At 39.6% G+C, this 24675-nt stretch overlaps 1 protein-coding gene across 11 annotated transcripts in view; it reads left to right on the top strand.

The window, feature by feature from the left end:
- ARHGAP12 (Rho GTPase activating protein 12) overlaps positions 1-24675 on the top strand; it is a 142472-nt gene that overhangs the window by 81219 nt on the left and 36578 nt on the right. For all 11 annotated transcript variants that reach the window (XM_075922649.1, XM_075922650.1, XM_075922658.1 and 8 more), the window contains 3 exons: positions 12575-12700; positions 16432-16506; positions 21961-22022. In XM_075922649.1, the coding sequence (XP_075778764.1) occupies positions 12575-12700; positions 16432-16506; positions 21961-22022 (263 nt within the window). The remainder of the gene's footprint in view (positions 1-12574; positions 12701-16431; positions 16507-21960; positions 22023-24675) is intronic.

Here is a 24675-nt window from a genome sequence, read left to right as displayed (position 1 = left end):
TACAAGACGACCCCCGATTTTTGGGGGATGTTTTTTAACTTCAGAGGTCGTCTTGTACGCCGGAATATACGGTACACAATTAGTCTATACAGGAAAGTGCTCAGAAGGAGCTACCCCCACTGCAACTCTGCAGCTTAAATCCCAACACCCCTCTGGGACCCCCCAATGGACAGAGGCTTGTCTCTTCCCTTCCTCTCCTCCTCTTCCGCTGCTGCATCTGATACTGGCACTGTGGAGACCTCCTGCCCCACCCCCTTTGCTGCCTCTGCTATAGCTCAGCGGGTAGGGCAGGGGGAAGGGGAAGAAATGTGAGTAGTCGACTCGACTACTCTTTTACATCCCTACTGTTGACTCTAATCCAAGAAGTACAGTTCATTGCCATCTCAAATAAAAAGGCAGAACAGTCTCAGTGCTACTATGTGTTTATAATACAATAGTTTAGAGGTCCCAATGAAGGATCAGGGCCTGACTGTACTAATTAGTATAGCTACACAAAGGCTATATTTACAGTTAGAGGTGGGGGTGTGATCCCTAGATTGAATAGACATACTATCTGTCATCAAGCAGAAGAGGCTAGTTGCCCCAAATTCAAACTTTTTTGGTTCCTGTGGGTACACACTTATGGTTAGCCTGTGCTACTGTTTGTACTTCCACAGTTAAACTGCCTTTTTTAGTGAATTAGCTTGATGAGCGTTAGCTCAAGAGTGTTTGCTCTATGTGGAAATTATACCTCCTCCAAGTATAGATATAGTAAAAATGAAAACACATAATTTGCCTAATTTGTGACATGTGTTTCACTTGTCTGTATCTACCTGTTTTCTCATCATTACTTAGACTCTTAAGTTCTTAAACCAAAGATGGTCTTTTCATTGTGTTTGTAGGGGCTAGCATAAGGATTGGCGTCCGAAGGCATTGTTATAATTAATTAATTAATTAATTAAAGGAGTCTTTGTTTACGTGATCAGGAAATAATGTTAATCTTTTTAAAGTGTAACGATAAATGGCTTTGAAATTTCCAAATCTTAGGTTGGATCAAGTGTTAACTTGATGTAAAGAAATGAACAATTGATCTTGAACCACACCCAGTGCCCTATGTACTGTTAAAATAGCAGCTTGAAATTCTAGAAGTTATCTAACGTACCAGTTATTTGTAAAAGATCTTAAGACTACCCAGCCTATAACTGAACACTTTCAGAGAACAGAGATTTGTGAGTGAAGGCAGGATCACATTGAAGCCTCATCTCTGGAAAAACTCCGATTTTATTAGAAGTGGGTTCAAAACTTATCCAGGAAGTACAAGATTGTAAAACATAATACAAAGGCGTGTGTGGACGTGAAGAGAGTGGGTTTTTTAAAAAAGAAGAGACCTCCCCCCAGGAAAGCACAGGTGCTTTGGTGGCCACTTGGTCCACAGTAATCACAACTTAAATGTGAGATGCATCCAATCAGTGTGGACGCTATCTTTCGAAAAAGCATATCGTATTTTTGTTGCCTCTTTGCTGTGTAGACGTTCTCTTCCGGAAAACCTTCTTCCAAAAGAAACTTGCAGTCTAGACGTAGCCTTAGTGGAAAAAATAGTGCTGTAGAGGCAGGGTCCTACTCTGACTAAGGATGTTAAAATGCTCTCACCTCCCCCATCACTCATGTACTGACTCCTGCCTGGCCGCTCCTCCCCTCATGCTGCTGCCTCTCTGAAAGGCAGCAGCTCAGGGGAGGAGGGGTTGCATGTAACTGTGAGGGTTAACCACTGAGCTCAGGATCATCATTTAACTGTGTCCACAGGTACACACTCACATCTGACATCTGATAACTCTGACATCTATCTGAAAATGAACTTAAAAAAAATCACATGTAAACCACACCAGTTTGTTTATTTATGACCATTTTTGGTAAATTACTTCAAATCATTAACTACATGTCAATGGGAACAAAAATCATCAAAAAGTCCAGAAAGCGTTTGTAGTAGGGTCACCAATGTAGCAGGTTACCATTTACCCTACTACAGCATTAACTGTGAAAGACACTAACCTAAGATTAAAAGTTTTAAATCTTCATGATGTATGTTGTTTACTGGACACAGCTATGAATGTATTATCTTAGAAGAAAATTCAAACACACTGGGTAGCTAGAAATACTGGGATTGCAATGCATGCAGTATTGAAGTGGGAATATATAAATGTTTTTAGGTAAAGTTAGTTACTCGTTCTATATATGTATGATTGAAGTTTTAGGCTGCTAGAAAGAGACTGAAATCCAGGACCTCTATGGTGGCATTCTCAGAAATGCTTCCAGTTCCACGCGCAGGGCCGAGTAGGCAGGCGGAGCTTCAGAGTCTCAATGCGTGGATGAGACGATGGTGTAGGGAAGAGAGGTTTAGATTTATTAGGAACTGGGGACACTTTTGGGAGAGGGGGAGCCTATACAGGAAGGATGGGCTCCACCTACACCAGGGTGGAACCAGACTGCTGGCACTAAACATTAAAAAGGCCGTAGAGCAGTTTTTAAACTAAGAGATGGGGGAAAGCCGATTGGTGCGGAGATGCACGTAAATCGGAGTGAGACTTCTCTTAGAGGAGAATCCATTGATAGAGATTCTCTAAGCTGTAGTCAGAAAGAGAGGAGGGGAGAGGGCAAACCATGGGCCAGAGCAGACAAACAACCGCATACAAAGGAATCCAATGCATCAGGGAAGGGCAGACAAATAAGCAGTGGCAAATTTTTAAAGTGCTTGTACACAAATGCTAGGAGTCTGACTAATAAGATGGGTGAACTAGAGTACCTCGTATTAAATGAGGGGATTGACATAATAGGCATCACTGAAACCTGGTGGAATGAGGAAAATCTGTGGGATACAATCATACCGGGATATAAAATATATAGAAAAGATAGAGCAGGCCGGGTGGGTGGCAGAGTGGCACTGTATGTGAAAGATAATGTAGAATCAAATGAAATAAAAATATTAAGTGACTCAATGTGTTCCATAGAATCACTATGGATAGTAGTTCCATGCTCCAATAATAACAAATTAGCAGTAGGGATATATTACCGACCACCTGACCAGGACAGCGATACTGACATTGAAATGCTGAGGGAGATTAGAGAGGCTACCAAAATAGAGAACTCTATAATAAAGGGGGATTTTAATTTCCCCCATATTGACTGGATACATGTCACCTCAGGAAGAGAAGCGGAGATAAAATTTCTCAATGGCTTAAATGACTGCTTCTTGGAGCAGCTGGTGCAGGAACCCACAAGGGGAGAGGCAATTCTCCATTTAGTCCTGAGTGGAGTGCAGGATCAGGTCCAGGAAATAACTGTTACAGGACCGCTTGGGAATAGTGACCATAATATAATAACATTCAACATTCCTGTGGTGGGAAGAACACCTCAGCAGTCCAGCACCCTGGCATTTAATTTCAAAAAGGGGAATTACACAAAAATGAGGAGGTTAGTTAAACAGAAATTAAAAGGCACAGTGACTAGAGCCAAATCCCTGAAAGCTGCATGGAAACTTTTTAAAGACACCATAATAGAGGCCCAACTTAAATGTATACCCCAAATTAAAAAACATAGCAAAAGACCTAAAAAAGTGTCACCATGGCTTAACTGCTATGTAAAAGAAGCAGTGAGGGACAAAAAGGTATCTTTTAAGAAGTGGAAGTCCAATCCTAGTGAGATAAATAGAAAGGAACATAAACACTGTCAAATCAAGTGTAAAAATGTAATAAGAAAAGCAAAAAAAGATTTTGAGGAACAGCTAGCCAAAAACTCAAAAAGAAATAACATGTTTTTTAAGAACATTAGAAGCAGGAAGCCTGCTAAAAAGCTTGTGGGTCCCCTAGATGATCGAGCTATAAAAGGAGCAATCAAGGACGATAAAGCCATTGCGGAGAAACTAAATGATTTCTTTGCTTCAGTCTTCACGGCTGAGGATGTTGGGGAGATTCCTGAATCTGCACCGTCCTTTGTGGGTGGTGAATCTGAGGAACTGTCCCAGATTGAAGTGTCATTAGAGGAGGTTTTGGAACAAATAGAAAAACTTAATGTTAACAAATCTCTGAGACCGGATAGCATTCATCCAAGGGTTCTAAAAGAACTCAAATGGGAAATTGCTGAGCTATTATCTGTAGTTTGTAACCTATCCTTTAAATTGGCTTCCGTACCTAATGAGTGGAAGTTAGCCAACATGACACCAATATTTAAAAAGGGCTCTAGAGGTGATCCTGGCAATTACAGACCGGTAAGTCTAACTTCAGTACCGGGCAAATTAGTCGAAACAATAGTAAAGAATAAAATTGTGAAGCATGTAGAAGAACATAATTTGTTGGACAAAAGTCAACATGGTTTCTGTAAAGGGAAATCCTGTCTTACTAATCTATTAGAGTTCTTTGAAGGGGTTAACAAACATGCGGATAACGGGGATCCAGTAGATATAGTATGCTTGGATTTTCAGAAAGCCTTTGACAAGGTCCCTCACCAAAGGCTCTTGTGTAAATTACATGGCCATGGGATAAGAGGGAAGGTCCTTTCATGGAGTGAGAACTGGTTAAAAGACAGGAAACAAAGGGTAGGAATAAATGGTAAATTTTCAGATTGGAGAGGGGTAACTAGTGGTGTCCCCCAAGGGTCAGTCCTGGGACCAATCCTTTTCAACTTATTCATAAATGATCTGGAGAAAGGGATAAGCAGTGAGGTAGTAAAGTTTGCAGATGATACCAAACTGTTTAGGATAGTCAAGACAGAAGCAGACTGTGAGGGACTCCAAGAAGATCTCACCAAACTGAGTGATTGGGCAACAAAATGGCAAATGAAATTTAATGTGGATAAGTGTAAAGTAATGCACATCGGGAAAAATAACCCTAACTATACGTACAGTCTGATGGGGGCTAATTTGGCTACGACAAATCAGGAAAGAGGTCTTGGAGTTATCGTGGACAGTTCTCTGAAAACTTCCATGCAGTGTGCAGCGGCGGTCAAAAAGGCAAATAGGATGCTAGGAATTATTAGGAAAGGGATAGAAAATAGGACCCAGAATATCTTACTGCCCCTGTATAAAACTATGGTACGCCCACATCTTGAATACTTTTTACAGATGTGGTCTCCTCGCCTCAAAAAAGATATTTTGGACTTGGAAAGGGTTCAGAAAAGGGCAACTAAAATGATTAGGGGTTTGGAATGGGTCCCATATGAGGAGAGGTTAAAGTGACTGGGACTTTTCAGTTTAGAAAAGAGGAGACTGAGGGGGGATATGATAGAGGTCTATAAAATCATGAGTGGTGTGGAGAGGGCCGATAAAGAAATGTTATTTCTTAGTTCCCTAAATAGAAGAACTAGAGGACACCAAATGAAATTAATGGGTAGCAGGTTTAAAACTAATAAAAGAGAGTTCTTCTTCACACAGCATGTAGTCAACCTGTGGAACTCCTTGCCAGAGGAGGCTGTGAAGGCTAGGACTATAACAGAGTTTAAAGAGAAGCTAGATAATTTCATGGAGGTTAGGTCCATAGAAGGCTATTAGCCAGGGGATAAAATGGTGTCCTTGGCCTCTGTTTTTTTGTCAGAGGCTGGAGAGAGATGGCAGGAGACAAATCGCTTGATCATTGTCTTCGGTCCACCCTCTCTGGGGCACCTGGTATTGGCCACTGTCGGCAGACAGGCTACTGGGCTAGAAGGACCTTTTGTCTGACCTAGTACGGCCGTTCTTATGTTCTTATGAGTTGCTTTGACAACTGCCAAAAATCTTTATCAGTGTGTGACCTATCCTGCGATACTACAACAGATGAATGTACTGAATAGAGCCCTTTATTATGAGCAAAATTTTTTCTTCTTCAAAAAATATTTTGAAAATAGTTTCCTGTATCCCACATAGATTCTGCTGATAGGAAGATTTTAGTTGTCCTAGCTCAAGAATTACATTTTAAATGAAATTCAAACAAAGTATACTTAAAATACATATGTTCTTATTTTTGTGACAGTTTTGTGACTATCTTAAATAGCTTTGTTTTCTCTTCCATAATTAATCTGTCCAGTGTGGGTATATCCAAGCCATTTTGAGGCTGCTCTGCCATAAACACTCCTCTGCCATACACCGACTTCAGGATCTTAAAGCTGTCATGGGAAAGAAAATATATAGGGAAAAGTGTTGCATTGCTTAAAATCCAGATAAGATAAAAATGTTAAAATACTTAGTTGTAATCATGAGATTACAACTTAGTTGTAATCATGAAAACACCATGCACAATTTATAAAGGAAAAAGTGTAGAGTCTGAGTGACACGTTCTAGCTTCTAAGAAATTGTTTCAGTGTTTCTTTTTGTCTCAGTTCAAAATACTGAATAAATAACTTGGGGAAAAAATGCAGTGCAATCAGTAGAAGTCAAAGGGATACTGAGACTAACAAACCTATATTTCCAGTATGCATTCCCAGTCTGTCATTGCACACTGGTGCAGGAACATAATTATCATACAGAATCAGACAACTGATTGATGTATCTAGTCCAGCTCCAGTCACTTATCTCTAAAATGAAGCAAATTAAAATAAAAAAAAACCTGTTTCTTAAATTAGCTTGAGGTCAAAGAAAGCAAAAAGAGAAAATTATAAAATGTGAAACAAGAATGAAGGAAAAATCTGTACATTAGACATAGCCTTAGATCGTTCCATCACTGTAATCTTTAAACATTTAGCTAACACATAGTTTTTGATATTTTGAATGTCTAAAAGTATGAATGTTTTGACCATAAAAACTAGGTTATAGTCTTCCTTTTGTGAGGAATTTATTGTTGCATCAATCTCTCCTTCCCCCACCACACATAGCATGGTCACATGAAAAGGATCTAATTTTTTAATGCCTTATTGCATGGGTGGCCAACCCTTCACAGGCAAAGAGCCAAAATAGTTGTGCATATAGTGCAAAGAGCTGGGGGGGAAGTGGAGGGGGGAAAAAAGCTCCATCTGCGTTTGGTTGGGGGAGGGGTGGGGGAAGAATGCTGCCCCTTTAAAAAAGAACCTCAGGTTGGCTTTTTGGCCACATCAGGCTCCCATCAGCCGGTGCCATCTTGCCAGCGGCATTTTGCTTCGCCATACCGGATGGCTCCCCAGCACCTGGTGAGCTCAGAGAACTGGGGGCCGTTTCTAGGGGGCACCAAATTTGGTCTGCAGCTGCTTCTTATCATAACTGAAACAAGGTCAGGGTTTGGTAGTGCCAGGACAACAGAATTTGCATGAAATTTGATTTTCTCACAAAATGGAAAGAGAGGGGCCTGGCAGGAAGGTGTTACACTATAGAATGACCACAGGGAGAGCAGCAAAGGGCCATAGTTGGGACCTGGGACATTTATAACCCCATTGAGCCAGAAGGGGGCAGAGTTGGAGAAAGGGACAGCTATGTACTATGTATTTCGGAGCGTTTGTGTATTTGTTCCCGCAGTGTGGGTACATGCAGCCCTCCCTTGGCTGTGCCTGCTATAGCTGCAGAGGCCAAGGATGGAGGCGTCTCACCTGGCTCCAATCCGCTGTGGTGAGAGAGGGCTGGAGTTGCCCTCTCTTCCCGGGGCAGCGTGTATAATGAACCCTTCATTCCCAACCAGAAAAATGATTTAAATGAAGAAAAACAAAACTTATTTGAGCTAAGGACCCAAGCAACATAGGTAAATCTTTCTACTTGAGAATAAGGATATGAGAGAGTGAGCGCAAGAAATGGTAAATATACATCTGCCTGCAGGGGTAGGAGGGTCTCCAGCCCAGCAGTGGAGTGGGCCCCCTGCTCACCGCTCTTTAATCAGTTATCCAGTTGTTAATATTACTTGTTCTTTGTTAGCCAATTAAATGGAATTTTACATTTCTAGTTGAGGCCTGTGAAGAGTGTTTTAAGTAAGTTATGAGAAGTAATTCTTCTGCTCTGAACTATGCTGATGAGGCTTCAACTGAAGCCTTGTGTCCAGTTCTGTTCTTTCCTAAGTGGAGTACTTTTGTCATTACTGAATTTCATCCTGTTTACTTCAGATAGACAAAACATAGAAACTAGATCACTTTGAATTACAAATCTATCCTGCGAAGCACTTGCAAGCTCTCCCAGCTTGGTATCATCCACAAACTTTATAATCATACTCTCTGTGCCATTTTCTAAATCACAGATGAAGATATTGAACAGAAGCAGAAATTATCATTGCAGGACCCCATTGTTATGCCCTTCCCACATGACTTTGAACCACTGATAGCTATTCTCTGGGAAGTTTTCCAACCGGTTACACACTCACCTTATAATACCTTCATCTGTGTTGTATTTCCCTTGTTTTTTAATGGAAAGGTCATGCAAGACTGTATCAAAAGCCTTACTAAATTTTAGATATACCATATCTACCACACCTACCTACCTCCACCTCTGCCATCCACAGTGCTTGCTCTATCAAAGAAAGCTTTTAGGTTGGTTTGATGTGATTTGTTCTTGACAAATCCATGATGTTACTTATCACCTTACTATCGTCTAGATGTTTGCAAATGAATTTCTTAATTATTTGCTCCATTATCTTTCCTGGTACAGAAGTTAAGCTCACTGGTCTGTAATTTCCTGGGGTTTCCTTATTTTCCCTTTTTATAAATTAGCACTACATTTTCCCTTTTCCAGTGATCTCAAATCTCTCCCATCTTCCATGACTTTTCAAAGATTAATCACTAATGACTCGGAGTTGACTGAAGAGACATCTATGGGTATTGTAGGATGCATTTCATCAGGTCTTGATAACTTGAAGACATCTAACTTGTCTAAGTAATTTTTAACTTGTTCTTTTCCTATATTACGTTCTGATCCTTCCTCATTTTCACTGGCATTCACTGTGTTAGATATCCAATTTCCACCAATCTTCTTGGTGAAAACTGAAACAAAGAAGTTATTAAGCTCCTGTGCCATTTCCCCATTTTCTGTTATTTTCCTCTCTTCACTGAGTAATACATGTACCATGTCCTTGCTCTTCCTCTTGTTTCTAATATATTTGTAGAATATATCTTGTTAACCCTTTATGTTTCTAGCTAGTTTGATTTCATTTTTTGCCTTAGCCTTTCTAATTTTGTCCCCACTTACACTTGTGATATTGATATTCATCCTTTGTAATTTGACTTGGTTTCCTCCTGTTGTACGACTTAATTGTATAATAATAATAAATAGATATTTGAAAATCTACTAGTTAAGCTAGTGTGGTCTGTTGCCATACTTCCTGTCACTTCTATGATGTGGTATAGTTTGCTCTTGTGCCCTTATTATCTCTTTGAAAAACTGCCAACTGTTTTCACTTGTTCTTCCTCTTAGACTAGTTTCCCATGGGATCTTACCTACCTGCTCCCTAAGTTTACAGAAGTTTGTCATCTTGAAATCCATTGTCTTTATTTTGATGTTCATAGGTTAGGTGGAGAAGCATAACTGTATTGACAACAGAAAAAGAATGTTAATACATTTGGTGGAATTAATGTAAAAGATTACATTACTGGGCTACTACTATGTAAACAATATATGCTAGAGTACTATTAAAAAAAAGCCAGCCATTTACTCTCCTAGAGAAGAAATTAACAAACTTTCTGAAATGCTTAAACTATGTCAAATGACTTCTTAAGGCAGCACTGTTATTCAGTATTGATAAAGAATCCTGCCTGAAATCACATCATACAGGAGACGGTTACTACTGTTAGTAGGTTTAGAAAAATGAGACTGGACAGCCGTAAGTGTTAAAGTAAATACTATTTTCCTGTACATTTAAAGTTGTGGTTTTATCTCTAGCCTAGAAATATACCAGCTATATTCTCATTTTATTGTTTCCACTACTTTTGAGATATTGTGCAATGAAGAGGAAATTAAACATTCAAGTGTAAAGATGTTTATTTGACACATGCAATGTGGGAAAATAGAAAAATAGCAAATGTACCCTCAGAAAATTTACAGAGTATATTAACACTGTTTACATTAGCAGTGTAAAGTATTTAAGCTGCTAAGAAGCACTGCTTATTGTCACTGAATTTTAACAAGGCTTCCATCAATCCTTCATACCTGAACTCTGTTTATCTTCTGCTTTTTTGGCAGAAACATTTGAAACCCGTTTGGGTTTTTTTGTTTTTTTTTTTAATTACCTTGCAAGTAAAGTCTCCTCATGGTTTTGTGATGGTACCAGAGACTAAAGATCATGCACAGTTAGGCCTTTAATATTTTACAAATGTAACGTGCTTTGAAGTAATATTTAATTTGTATTTCAGTGGAATTCAGAGCACCGAATAGTATTTTAAAAAGCACATTAAAATAAAATAAAAGCATATGCAGACTGCAGTATATTCAGTGATGCTGGCTAATATTATTAAAATAAGTAGTAATCCCATTTTTCTGTAGCAGAAATCGGTAGCTGCTATGTTACCTAGGATGTGAAAGCATTGGCGAGGGCCCAGTGAGGGCTGGAGCACGTGACCTACGAGGAGAGGCTGAGGGATTTGGGCTTGTTTAGTCTGCAGAAAAAAGAGTGAGGGGGATTTGATAGACTTCAGTGATCTCAAGTTACAGTGGAGGAGGTCTAGGTTGGATATTAGGAAAAACTATTTCACTAGGAGGGTGGTGAAGTACTAGAATGGGTTAACTAGGGAGGTGGTGGAATCTCCATCCCTAAAGGTTTTTAAGTCCTGGCTTGACAAAGCCCTGGATATGATTTTAGTTAGGGTTGGTCTTGCTTCAGGCAGGGGGCTGGACTTGACCTCACCAGGTCTCTTCCAGCCTTAGGATTCTATGTTTCTAGCCTTTGTATATATTTAAATTGCTTTAACTGGTTTTGAGACCATTATTTGAATCCTAGAAGTTGAGTTAACTGTAACATGGTCCCTTAGCAAACAATTTAGTTTTTAGTTGTGATATGGGCAAGGTTTGTAGGTAATACTGTACTAATAATACCCTGTGAACTGTAGGAGTGCTTCTGCCGTCCAGATATTTTCAAAGTATTTCTCTAGTAAGGAAGTAACCAAAGATGAGATGCATTCCAGTGCACATGGATGAAAAACGCATTTGAAAGAGTACATGTCTGACCATCCAGCTCTGATTTGACCTAAGAACAAAATGAGAGCCACATGCACTTCTGTACTTGTTACATTTGTCATACAAGCATGAGTCTACTAAACATATAGCAAATAAATGTGGCTCTGCGTTTTCAGATGTGAAATAATCTTTACTAGTACAGGACACTTGTAAATCTGTCTATAGACAAAGTTACCAAACTTTATTTTTTGTAATATGAGCCCTGTATACAATAAAATAAAAAGCTGGTATTATTAACATGGTATATACCATGACAGTAGCTATGTTGGCTCTTTATTGAAGTGTGGTGCAACTCAGGGTGTTAAGAAGTTTGGCAAATGTAATGAATTAGTAGAACTCAAAAGTGCTTTCTAAATATCAGTATGCATTATTCCCATTTTACACAAGGAAAAACTGAAGCGTTAAGAGGTTGGGATTTGCCAAATTGTCACCATGATGAGTAAGTGGCAAAACTGAGAATAATAATTCCTAGCACTTTTTGTTGGTAGGTCTTAAAGTACTTGACAAATGAGGTTAGTGTCATCATCCCCTTTTTACTTTTTAATAAATCTCTGGTGCCCTGTGTCTGTCAGATGCCCTACCAAATGGTTTATAGTCTCTAGTTGAATCAAAGTGCAATCTCAGTCAACCAGCGTCTTCCAAAGGGCAGATTCTTCTATTTTGAAATTGCCCCAGAAAAAAATTCCAGTCTAGATTTTTTTTTATTGTTAAAATGTCATACCATTCTTATTTGCTATTCAATAAAAAGCTTTGTTTGGAATGCTTTCTAAATTAACTTGGATGCTGCATGAATTCCTATGCACTTGATAAATTAATACCACTGTGCCAGAGATGATACGCTTGCTGCAAAATGTAGGGCTAGTATTATACAGAATACAAATGGCCCTACTTACAGTCTTTGTGCCTTTCTCTAAATTATGCATCTTTGGATATTGTCAGAATATTAAATTAAATAGCAGTTTATTACTCTTAAGTAGTTATCTTTGTGGCTAACTGTAGCATAAATACTACTTACATCAGAAAGTTATTGAATTGCTAGAAATTGCTGTAACAGACTCACCCTGTAGTATCTCCTTTTTTCCCACATGAACCATCCTTTTGGCCAAATGCTACACACTCAGACCTTATCATAGCTCTTGATCTAGAGGTATTATAATACAGTAACATGACACACCCATTTTATACAACTGTGTTTGTAGTGCTCTTAATACTTCCCAATGCGAAGAGTAAAGGTCAAAACGCAATGTTAATTCCACTTTGAAGAGTGGCTGAAAACACTGCTTTGGTGGTGGTTCTTGATGGCTAGAGTTGTAGGCAGTAAGAATTTGGGACTAGAAATCAATACTTGGATGACAGTTTGCAATTGCATCTAGGTTTTGAAAAAGGCTGTTTGCAGTTTCATGGCTGAATTCAGCGATATGAAAAAATGTGCTATTGGAAAATACACATATGAATTATCTGGGTTTTATGTTAGTATGAATTTGACCCTGTTGATAGTTTGATTTTTCTCCTCTTTAGTATAATTCTTCACCACAGCAGCAAAGAGAAATAATTAAGAGTAGGAGTCTGGACAGGAGGCTTCAAGAACCAATAGTTTTAACAAAGTGGAGACACAGCACGATTGTGTTGGACACCAATGATAAGGTAGGAATGAGTTAAAAAGTGAATTAGAATTTTGGATATTGTCTGGTTTGCGAAATGCTTATTCAGACTAATTTCTGAAGGAATCATTATTGGCAAATTTTCCTAAACTATGTACCATGCCGTATGTGTGTAAACGGTGAAATCAATGATAGTTTGATAAACTGGTATCTTCATATTTTTTAAATAGAGTAGTTTATTTTTTATCTGTATTGGACTGTTTTTCTTCTGAACTATTTCCATAAACCTTCATTTGATTGGTTGATGAATTTAAATGATGTTAATTTATGCTTTGGCTGTTCAAAACCATTCTCTTGTCTCTAATTAGAAATCACGTGTATTTTGGTTAAAAATGGGTAATTAGCAATGTATTATCAGTTATGTAAAATGCTTGGTATCAGCAATCGGAAGGCTTGAACTGTCAGCAGCAGAGAGATGGTATTATAACACAACACAGTTGAAGTGCAAACATAACCTTTTCTTTTTCAAATGTTTGTGTTTCACTGTCCCGGTAATAATAGGCGCATACATGGCTAGGGATGTTAAAATGTATTTACTTGTGTAAACCTGTATCTGCTGAAATTTTCAGTGAGCACACATTTAAATATATAAAGATATATATTTATATAGAGGCAGCGGGGGCGGGGAGGAGGAATGCGAGTACAGGCAGTCTCCGGGTTACGTACAAGATAGGGACTGCACGTTTGTTCTTAAGTTGAATCTGTATGTAAGTCGGAACTGGCGTCAGCCGCTGCTGAAACTGATCAGTTTCAATAGCGGCTGAATCTGGACGCCAGTTCTGACTTACATACGGATTCAACTTAAGAAACCCAGGCGTCCCCAAGTCAGCTGCTGCTGAAACTGATCAGCGGCTCATTCAAGGAAGCCCGGGGCAGAGCAACTCTGCCTCGGGCTTCCTGTAGTCAGCCCCTGGTCAGTTTCAGCAGCGGCTGACTTGGGGACGCCTGGGGTAGAGCAGCTGGGGCGCTGCTGGGTTGGTCCCGCAGCGCCGCTCCTCGGCGCTACTGTACCAACCCGGCAGCACCCCAGCTGCTCTACCCCAGGCGTCCTGATTCAACCGCTGCTGAAACTGACCAGCAGCGGCTGAATCAGGACGCCTGGGGCAGAGCAGCTGGGGTGCTGCCGGGTTGGTACAGTAGCGCCGAGGAGCGGCGCTGCGGGACCAACCCAGCAGCGCCCCAGCTGCTCTACCCCAGGCGTAGGCAAGAAAAGCCTGGTCTGCTGGGAGAGGAGGGGGGCACTAGCTGACCCCCCCCCCCCCCAGCAGACCAGGGAGACGCAGGTGGCGGGACTGCCCGCGTCCTCCACAGCTTTGCTCCGTCTCCCTGGTCTGCTGACCAGGGAGATGGGGAGCAAAGCCGTGGAGCACGCCCGCAGCGGGACAGCCCAGGCGTGCCCGGGCTTTCCTGCTGTAGGCGTGCTCCGCGGCTTTGCTCCCGGTCTCCCTGCAGACCAGAGAGACGGGGAGCAGCTTTTCTTGCCCCGGAGGATGGGAGCGGCGGGACTGCAGCGCATCTGGGCATCCCGCCGCTCCAGTCCTCAGGGGCGAGAAAAGCCCCGTTCATAACTGCGGATGCGACATAAGTCAGATCTGCGTAACTCGGGGACTGCCTGTAGTTGACTTGACTACCCAGTAAGCTAGGCTTATTGGGTAGTCAACTATTCAGCTACTCTTTTTTACATCCCTAGTCTTTATAGCCTAGTTCTCCAATTTATCAAGATCCCTCTGAATCTTGTCTCTATCCTCCAGAATGTTGGCAACTCCCTTCCCTCCCCAGCTTTGTATTCTCTGGAAATTTGATCAGTATTCTTTCTTTCTACATTCAGGTCATTAATAAAGATTTTAAACAACACTGAATCCAGAACAGATCTCTGTGGAACCTCACTTGAGACCTTCCTCCAGTCTTGACATAATTTCATTCATAGTTACTCTTTATTTGTAGTTGTTTAGCCAATTATGCATCTAACTAATGGTAGTTCCTCTAAGCCTACATTTTTTCCATTTTACTTATAACATTGTCATGTGGGTCTGTGTCAAAAGCCTTGCTGAAGTCTAGGAATACTGTGTCCACTGCATTCTCCCTAACCACCAAACCAGTTTCTAGCATTCTCCCTAGACACCAAATCTGTCAAAGGAGAAAATCAAGATGGTTTGGCATGATTTGTTCTTGGTAAAGCCATGCTGGTTGTCAGTTAGTATGCCTTCAGACACTTGCAAATTAAATGTTTTAAACGTTGCTTTATTAGTTTCCCAGGTAGTCAAGTCAGGCTAACTGATCTGTAGTTTCTCAGCTCCTCCTTTTTCCCCTCTGTAAAGACAGGCACTATATTACCGCCTCTTAAGGCTTTTGAGACCTTTTCTTTCATCCATGAGTTTGCAAATATTGCCAGTGTGTCTGAGATTTATTGAACTAATTCCTTTAGTAGTTGAGTGACTAGCAGCCAGCCCTGCTGATTTGAATTCTCTCATATTGGTCAGAACATCTCTGATGCATTCTTTACATACCCTGATTTGCCTCCCTTCCCTTTTATTGTCTATGGCAACTTAGCTAATTGTCCAATCATTATTTTTTGTGAGAAGGCTGAAGCATACCTCCTGCCTTCTTAACATTGTGTGCTACCAGTTCACCTTCTTGATTGGGCTGCTGACTTACACCATCCTTGACCTTTCTTTTTTCTGACATGTTTCAAGAACCTCCTTCCTTTGGTCTTGCCAGCTGGAACTCATTCTATGCCTTGGCTTGTCTGTAGATGCTCATGTTATTCCCTTATATGTTTCTTTAATGACATGCCTCTCCTTCCATTTCCTGTATTTTTCCTTTTGGTTTTTAATAGGGATGTTGATTAATTGCAGTTAACTAAAAAATAATCATTACAAACTAATCATGATTAATTACACTGTTAAATAGAATACCAATGCAAATTTATTAAACACTTTTGATATTTTTCTACTTTTTAAAATATATTGATTTCTATTAACAATGAATACAGAGTGTATGGATCTCACTTTATATTTTTTAGTACAAATATTTTCACGATAAAATGATAAATAGTATTTTCATATAAACAGTGTAATGCAAATTTATCATGAAAGCAATAACATACAAATGTAGATTTTTTTTTTTTTTTTTGGTTATGTAACTGCACTAAAAAAAACAACATAAAACTCTAACGTCTACAAGCCCTGTTGATGCACTGTGGTCGATTTAGCAGATCTAGGGAAGACCCACCAAAGGGGATCTTATTCTTTGCAAGTAGGAATAAGAGATCCTCCGGAATAGGGCTTTATTCCGGAGGATCGCGCCAGTCTGGACGCTTTTCTCCGGCTTATCTCCAAGCCGGAAAAAAGCGGCGGCCATGAAAATGCAAATGTCGCGGGGGATATTTAAATCCCCTGCACATTTGCCTTTTCCCAAGTTCTACATTAGCATGCCTATTTCGTAATAGGCGGCCAGTGTAGACGTAGCCATACAGAATAGTGAAAATGGTGTTACTATTCCTTTTCAGTGAACAGGTGCACATTAACTCTGTATGGATTCTGTAAATCTTGTAGGAGCTCCTGCTGAGTAAACACATGAGATCAATACTTTAGTATACTGTTCATGGTTCAGAACTGAGATTGTAAAATCTATGATTATTCTTTCCAGGACTGACAATATTTAGAATATTATTGTAGGAAAGATAATAACTGCTTGCATTTATTTTTCTTGTAGGAATATTCAGCTGCTTCAAAGCCCAACTGTCTGGAAAATGAGTCCTCTCCTTCGTCGCCAAAGCATCAAGCCACAGTCAGTATACAAGTTCTCACAACAGACATGCAGATGCTAGGCAACAGGTGTACTAGATAGTGTAAAACAGCATGTCTGCTTGTGATTTTACACAAAGTAATGGTGATTAAAAAAAAGTTACAGAATTTCATCTGTTGGCTTGCAAATGCTTCTGAAACAACGTTAAAAATTACCTGCATTAGGATTTAGACTGTCCAATAAATGTGGGAAAAGCAAATGTTGCATGGTTTTTCCCTTAAAATAGGTTTCAGTATCTCTTATGCCTGCTGTTTGAGATTTGTAACATACTTATAGGTTATTCAAACAATAATACCTTCATAATGTCCATGAGAGGGATAGAAAGATTTTTCTTTCAGCTGATTTTTTTCCAAAGTGTTTAGTTAGCACTTGATTGTAGAGTAAATTACTTTCAAAGAGAAATCTCCACTACTTTTGTTTAGCTGACTTTGACAGATCAAAGCCATGAAGTACTTGGCAATTGCTAGTAAACTGTAATAATTACAACTGTTATTTCTGATCTTCCTGTTACCATTGGTATCTTGCGAAAGAGAAATTATGGGAGCCTAATGGAAGACAGTAGTGTGCATTCTCTTCTTTTTATTAGTATTGAAGCTTTAAGGTTTGCATGGAGAGTGCAGATGATGCAGATGGTCATCATGATTTTTTCAGATAGCAAAGGGCACACTACAAAGAAAATGCTACTTCCCAAACAGTCCTGAAATTTTTCATTGAACCATTTTTTTATTAAAAATATCCATTAAACATCCATTAAAATGTCATTGGTGATATTTTCATACTCTGAATATGTAGCTTAAATTCTCTCATAGATTTCAGCCACAACTTCAAACCACCATCCATCCTTTTAAACTCTCCCTTGAACGTTCCCACACCAGGATTAACTTCTTGGACACCACAAGTAGTATATATCCAGAGGTACACATACATCTGGTTGAGAACCAGTGGTATATGAATTCTGTGTTTTAGCTCACCTAGTAAAGTAAATGCTCCCAATAACACTGTGAGTGAAGCCAGACAACCACTGTGCTCTCTAAAGATATGGCAAATGATAAAAGACAAAATACCCTGTAACCTATGGATGAATGTTTTTCACAAAGCAGTCATGTATATCTGACCTATCAGTTTTCTTCCCCCAAGAAAACCTTCACAACACTTAAAAAGGACAAGCATAGGATCTTAAATTCATTCCTCTGCTAGACATTTAAAAATAATGAATTGAACAGAGGCTGTGGATTTATGCCTTATTATAATGTTTTGTAACCCACTAAATCCCTTTTTTGTATTCTGACTGCAGAGGTATTTACAGGCCTCCATATCTTGAATTATCCCTTACATCTACTTTTACTACACTTTGCATTTTGCTGTAACACTGAGATTCTTTTCCTGGAGTTTATGGAAGAACTGGGTGTGGTTTGAAGCCAACAGAAGTGGGTCCAATACAAGCTATTACCTCACCCATCTTGTCTGTCTAATATCCTGCAACTGACATGGCCACAAATAAACTACATACATGAAAGGAGGAAGTAGCAGAATGTATATTTATTACTTTATTCTGCAAGTCTGAAACAGAACAAATATAAAATTTCCTTTTATCCAATAATTTGCTAAATATGCCCGTATATGGGGTCTTAAACTCAACCTGCCGGAGGTGGGACTGTCAGTTACTCAAGCCCTGCCTGTTCACACCACCACTCTGCCTTCTCACTCCCATGGCACCCTGTCTCCTGAAGATGTGGCTCCATGGATTATTGGGGGGGGGGACCTGGTGCGGGGCAAAAGCGGTAGTCAGGCCACCCCATGCTACCTGTAGTGACAGGAGCTACGGGGAAGCAGAGCGCAATGGAGCAAATGTGCCTGCCAAGTGCACTCTGCTTCCCTGCAGCTCCTGCCACCGGGGGAGCAATGAGGATGGCAAGCTCTGCCTGCTCCTTATACCAGGCCTGGTAATTCCAAAAGCTGCATCCTTGAGGGAAGGGTACATGGGGTGAACAGGGCAATAGTGAGAAGAGGTGGACTTTGGGGGATGGGAATGGCCATCCCTCCTCCCTTTTCTCCTCCCCGCCAAGACTCCTGGGCTAGATTGTGCAACTGCTCAGACTGGGATTTTGAGACCCCTGGCTATATATGTTCTTAATGCTTCATAACATCGGGAAATATTTAATCCCCTGGTAACTACAAACCACTTTTTTGTTGTATGGGGTGGTCAATCAGCCTTTACACCCGTGCTGACCAATTAATTTCTTGGGCTTTAATTCACAGAGCATAGCAAAGCTATTCATAGTTTTAATCTTTAAGGCTGACTTATCTTCAGCTAGCAGATTTTACTTGATGCTGCTCGGGTCTTTAACTCAGTTTTTTTGTAAATAAAAGAAAAATTACATGCTTCTTGAAATTATTGTATTTTTCAAAAATAATGTATTTATGCAGTGAATTTTAGTAATTTTTTAAAAATGAGAATTCCATCGAGTGTATTTTTTTTCATCATTCCCATAGACTCCTATTTGCTGTGTTTTTTAGGAAAAAGAGACTGTATTCAATTTGGCTTCCAATAACATTGTCTTCTAGTTTTCAAACGTTAAGCATTGATTTAGCTGTGGAAAAACAGAACACTACTCTAAATGTCTCTGTATTAGCTCTTTTCTGAAAGCTTTATTGAGAAGCAATCCTATTCCAGGTTCATCCTTTTTTTGGTTCATTTTGGTTCAGTCTCTTTCAACATTTGTTCAGTTGTGTCAATTTTGAGGACATAAGAACATAAGAACGGCCGTACTGGGTCAGACCAAAGGTCCATCTAGCCCAGTATCCTGTCTGCCGACAGTGGCCAGCACCAGGTGCCCCAGAGAGGGTGGACCGAAGACAATGATCAAGCGATTTGTCTCCTGCCATCCCTCTCCAGCCTCTGACAGAGGCCAAGGACACCATTTTATCCCCTGGCTAATAGCCTTTTATGGACCTAACCTCCATGAATTTATCCAGCTTCTCTTTAAACTCTATTATAGTCCTAGCCTTCACAGCCTCCTCTGGCAAGGAGTTCCACAGGTTGACTACACGCTGTGTGAAGAAGAACTTTCTTTTATTAGTTTTAAACCTGCTACCCATTAATTTCATTTGGTGTCCTCTAGTTCTTCTATTATGGGAACTAATAAATAACTTTTCTTTATCAGCCCTCTCCACACCACTCATGATTTTATAGACCTCTATCATATCCCCCCTCAGTCTCCTCTTTTCTAAACTGAAAAGTCCCAGTCTCTTTAGCCTCTCCTCATATGGGACCCGTTCCAAACCCCTAATCATTTTAGTTGCCCTTTTCTGAACCCTTTCCAAGGCCAAAATATCTTTTTTGAGGTGAGGAGGCCACATCTGTACACAGTATTCAAGATGTGGGCGTACCATAGTTTTATACAGGGGCAGTAAGATATTCTGGGTCTTATTTTCTATCCCTTTCCTAATAATTCCTAGCATCCTATTTGCCTTTTTGACTGCCGCTGCACTCTATGTGGAAGTTTTCAGAGAACTGTCCACGATAACTCCAAGACCTCTTTCCTGATTTGTCGTAGCCAAATTAGCCCCCATCATACTGTACGTATAGTTGGGGTTGTTTTTCCCAATGTGCATTACTTTACACTTATCCACATTAAATTTCATTTGCCATTTTGTTGCCCAATCACTCAGTTTGGTGAGATCTTCTTGGAGTCCCTCACAGTCTGCTTCTGTCTTGACTATCCTAAACAGTTTGGTATCATCTGCAAACTTTACTACCTCACTGCTTACCCCTTTCTCCAGATCATTTATGAATAAGTTGAAAAGGATTGGTCCCAGGACTGAGCCTTGGGGTACACCACTAGTTACCCCTCTCCAATCTGAAAATTTACCATTTATTCCTACCCTTTGTTTCCTGTCTTTTAACCAGTTCTCAATCCAAGAAAGGACCTTCCCTCTTATCCCATGGCCATGTAATTTACACAAGAGCCTTTGGTGAGGGACCTTGTCACTACTATACTATATCAACTGGATTCCCCTTGTCCGCATGTTTGTTAACCCCTTCAAAGAACTCTAACAGATTAGTAAGACAGGATTTCCCTTTACAGAAGCCATGTTGACTTTTGTCCAACAAATTATGTTCTTCTACATGCTTCACAATTTTATTCTTTACTATTGTTTCGACTAATTTGCTCGGTACTGAAGTTAGGCTTACCGGTCTGTAATTGCCAGGATCGCCTCTAGAGCCCTTTTTAAATATTGGTGTCATGTTGGCTACCTTCCACTCATTAGGTACGGAAGCCGATTTAAAGGATAGGTTACAAACCACAGATAATAGCTCAGCAATTTCCCATTTGAGTTCTTTTAGAACCCAGGATGAATGCCATCCGGTCCCGGAGATTTGTTAACATTAAGTTTTTCTATTTGTTCCAAAACCTCCTCTAATGACACTTCAATCCGGGACAGTTCCTCAGATTCATCACCCACAAAGGACGGTGCAGATTCAGGAATCTCCCCTACGTCCTCAGCCGTGAAGACTGAAGCAAAGAAATCATTTAGTTTCTCCGCAATGGCTTTATCGTCCTTGATTGCTCCTTTTATAGCTCGATCATCTAGGGGACCCAAAAGCTTTTTAGCAGGTTTCCTGCTTCTAATGTACTTAAAAAACATTTTGTTGTTTCCTTTTGAGTACAGGACTGTACTTGATTTGGTGATTCTCTCTTTTCTGTTTGATTTTTATTAAAAGGAATCCTATTCCTGGCGCGGTCCATTTTCCTAGTACAACCAAACCCTTATGCTGCTTTAAGTTATGATAAGAGGAAACTGTATACTGAATTTAGTGGTCTTAGCTCTTACCGTTTGGGAAGAGTTCTTGATCAAACAGACAAACTCTCTAAAATATAGTGATTAGCCCAATCACTTTGAGAGGCCATCATTATGTCATCAGTGTGTTAGAGCTACCTTCATTTACAAACCTTAATTTAAAATGAATTTTCAATCTGATGCACCATATTGTCAAAGTAGTTTGCAGCAGAGCACATGGCACCCTGAATAGGGTCAGCTTCTCACTTATTGAATGGTAAAGAACTTTCCATTGTCAACTTGTTTTCAGCACTATGCATATAGAATCACAGAAAACTAGAACTGGAAGGGACCTCGAAAGATCAAATCCAGTCCCCTGCCCTCACAGCAGGACCAACCACTGTCTAGATCATCCCTGATAGACATCTATCCAAACTGCTGTTAAATATCTCCAGTGGAGATTCCACAACCTCCCTACGCAATTTTTTCCAGTGTTTAACCACCCTGAGAGTTGGTATAATTATATTATATTTAAACATAATATAACTTCTGCAAGTGTCATATCAGTGAAAATATTTCTTATTGTCAATGCAATAATTAATAGAAATATAGAGACCCTTGTTCATACATGTAATGTCTTATACCATCCTACAGGGTCAAGAGAAGTATGGATTATTAAATGTAACAAAAATTACAGAAAATGGGAAAAAAGTTCGGTAAGTCTACACTTAATTTTATCTTCTTTGTTCTTTTTTTCTAGTTCTATGTGTTACTATTTATCAAAGTAAATATGCATTGGAAAATATTGGGATTTTTTTCACAGCAGGACTTTTAATCTGTTTTTATCACCTTTTTATTGTGGATAGAATTTGTAACACTTCTGCATAAATTTGCCTCAGTTTCTCTTTTGGACAATTTTCCTATCCCAAAACTAAACATGAGATTCTTTTGGTAGACTAAAAGGTCCTAGACTTCTGGCAAGACAGATTATGGCATATCAGGGTTTTGAATAAGATCTTGCTTTAAGTTGAAAGTGCACATTCATATTTAATTTAGGTTTGATATCTGAGGCTGCATCAATTAATTGAATCACAAGTTCACCTAATTAGTTTTTGTTGTAATTATGCATTTCCAAATTCCAATTAAACTGATTAAGGAGTATGCTGATGAAAGCTATTAATCACGTGTGGCATTGGCAATTTAATTAAGAGCATGAACATAAGAATGGCCATACTGGATCAGACCAAAGGTCAATCTAGCCCAGTATCATGTCTTCGAACAATGGCCAATGCCAGATGCCCCAGAGGGAGTGAACAGAGCAGGTAGTCAACAAGTGATCCCTCTCCTATCATCCATTTCCAGCCTCTGATGAGACTAGGGACACTATTCCTACCCATCCCACCTAATAAGTATTGATGGACCTAACCTTCATGAATTTATCAGGGTTCAAGAAAGAACTAGATAAAGTCCTGGTCTTCACAACCTCCTCTGGCAAGGAGTTCCATAGGTTGACTGTGCGCTGTGTGAAGAAAATCCATTTATTTTGTAGACATATCATTGAAATGGCACTATTTGAATTTTTCATGGTTTGAAAAATGAAATAATCCAAAAAGAATGTTTAGAATATTACCACTTATAGCATTTTTTTTTCAACTATATTGTCTCATGTTTCTTTGTACCCCTTTTGCAAGAAATCGAGAGTATCTCTAGGACATGTCTTTTGTTGTGCCACATTGTTTTGCCTTTATTGATTCCTCAAGTATCAGTTTCATATTTGAAGCATTAATCCAAAAAGCATTTTATAATTTGTTTAGCCATACTGAAAAATGTGCACCAAGGCAAGCTGTAATTTAACAACAAATTAATCATAATAGCCTAGAGGAAAGCTTCCTCAGCCGGAAAAGAGAAGATAGGAGTTCAAACCTCACTGTTTCTAAATACAGTGTAAATTTCTGTGCAATTCACTACCCTTATTGACAACAGTCCTCAACCCCAATCTAGAAGACGGTTAATGAAGAACTGCCAGATATTCACCCACCCTAATTGGTTTGTTTAAATTAGAGAGTTCTTTTACAATATCCTTGCCAATACAAAACTTAGATCTCTGAGAAGTCCCAATCTTATCTTCTGTACTACTCTGACTTTCAAGATACCTAATCCTGTTTTGGTTATTTTCTCTCTAATCATTATAAAACTAGATTCATTTCCCAGAGCTATGGATAGATTCCAGAATTCCTGATCATTAACAATTTACTGCTGTTTAGTAACCAGTTGTATAACCCACTGGGAAAGTGGTAAGTCCTCCCCAATAGCAGATCTATGGAGGTATTAGAAATTACTCCTGTAGCTCTAGTAGTAAGGTATCTGAGGGCTTGTCTCCACTACAGGATGGATTGATGGTGCTCCAGTCAATCCAGTGGGTGTCAATTTAGTAGTACCTACTAAATTGACTGCTTCTCACTCTCCTGTTGACTTCACTACTCCACCAGAATGAGATGATTAAGGGGAGTCAGCTGGAGAGTTTCTATTGACCCAGTGCAGTGTGGATCATACAATAAATAGATTTAAATTACATTAATTTGAGTTATGCTACTAGTAACTCAAATTGTATAGCTTAGATCGACCAGTTGATGTAGTGTAAACCTGACCTTTAAAGGTCAAGAAGTACAAATCCCGCTGCTTATCTGTGGGGGATTGGAATGGTTATGTGTGACTCTCACAGTGATTAGACCACTTTAAAAGTAGATTTTGTACTTTAAATGTGATTGGAAAATTGTGTGAATCATTAAATGCATGTTTGTCATTTATCACACATTTTGTGTAACTTGTGTAACTTCTTGTGTAACTTACTTGGTCAATGTGTTGTCACATTTTGTAACAAATCTACGGAGAATGAGTTTGTGACAGCTCAAGACCGTCACTCTTGAGCATAAGTTGTAAAGGCTCTTAGTTATGGCCGTCATTGGTTTAATCCTTTATGCTGGCCAACATAGTAGCCATCACTCTTGTAACTGTCTTGCATTGGAATGTTTGAAGTTTAAATATGCCTCATTATGTCAGGGAATGGAGAGGAAAAACAGATCTGTTGGTATAATACAAGCACATGCACCCCATCTGCTGCAACTGCATCTGGCTGTATCCAAGGTCTAGAAGTCCATGAGAGGCCCTGGTGCACATAGGGAAGTGACTCCTTTAGTAAAGTTCCCTCTGGCTGACAGGTTATGCTGTCACTGCTAAACAGAGGGCTGCTTTTGTTGTACTTAACTTTTTAAATGGTGATAAAATGTTAGACACACAGACGTTACGGAGGCATACCATAGCTTCTCACAATTTTCAGGTGGGTCAGCACAGGAGGAGTGTTGGAAAATC

This window comes from Pelodiscus sinensis, chromosome 2, assembly GCF_049634645.1.
Source record: "Pelodiscus sinensis isolate JC-2024 chromosome 2, ASM4963464v1, whole genome shotgun sequence".
Lineage (NCBI taxonomy): Eukaryota > Metazoa > Chordata > Testudines > Trionychidae > Pelodiscus > Pelodiscus sinensis.
This window is presented reverse-complemented; position numbering and strand designations above follow the sequence as displayed.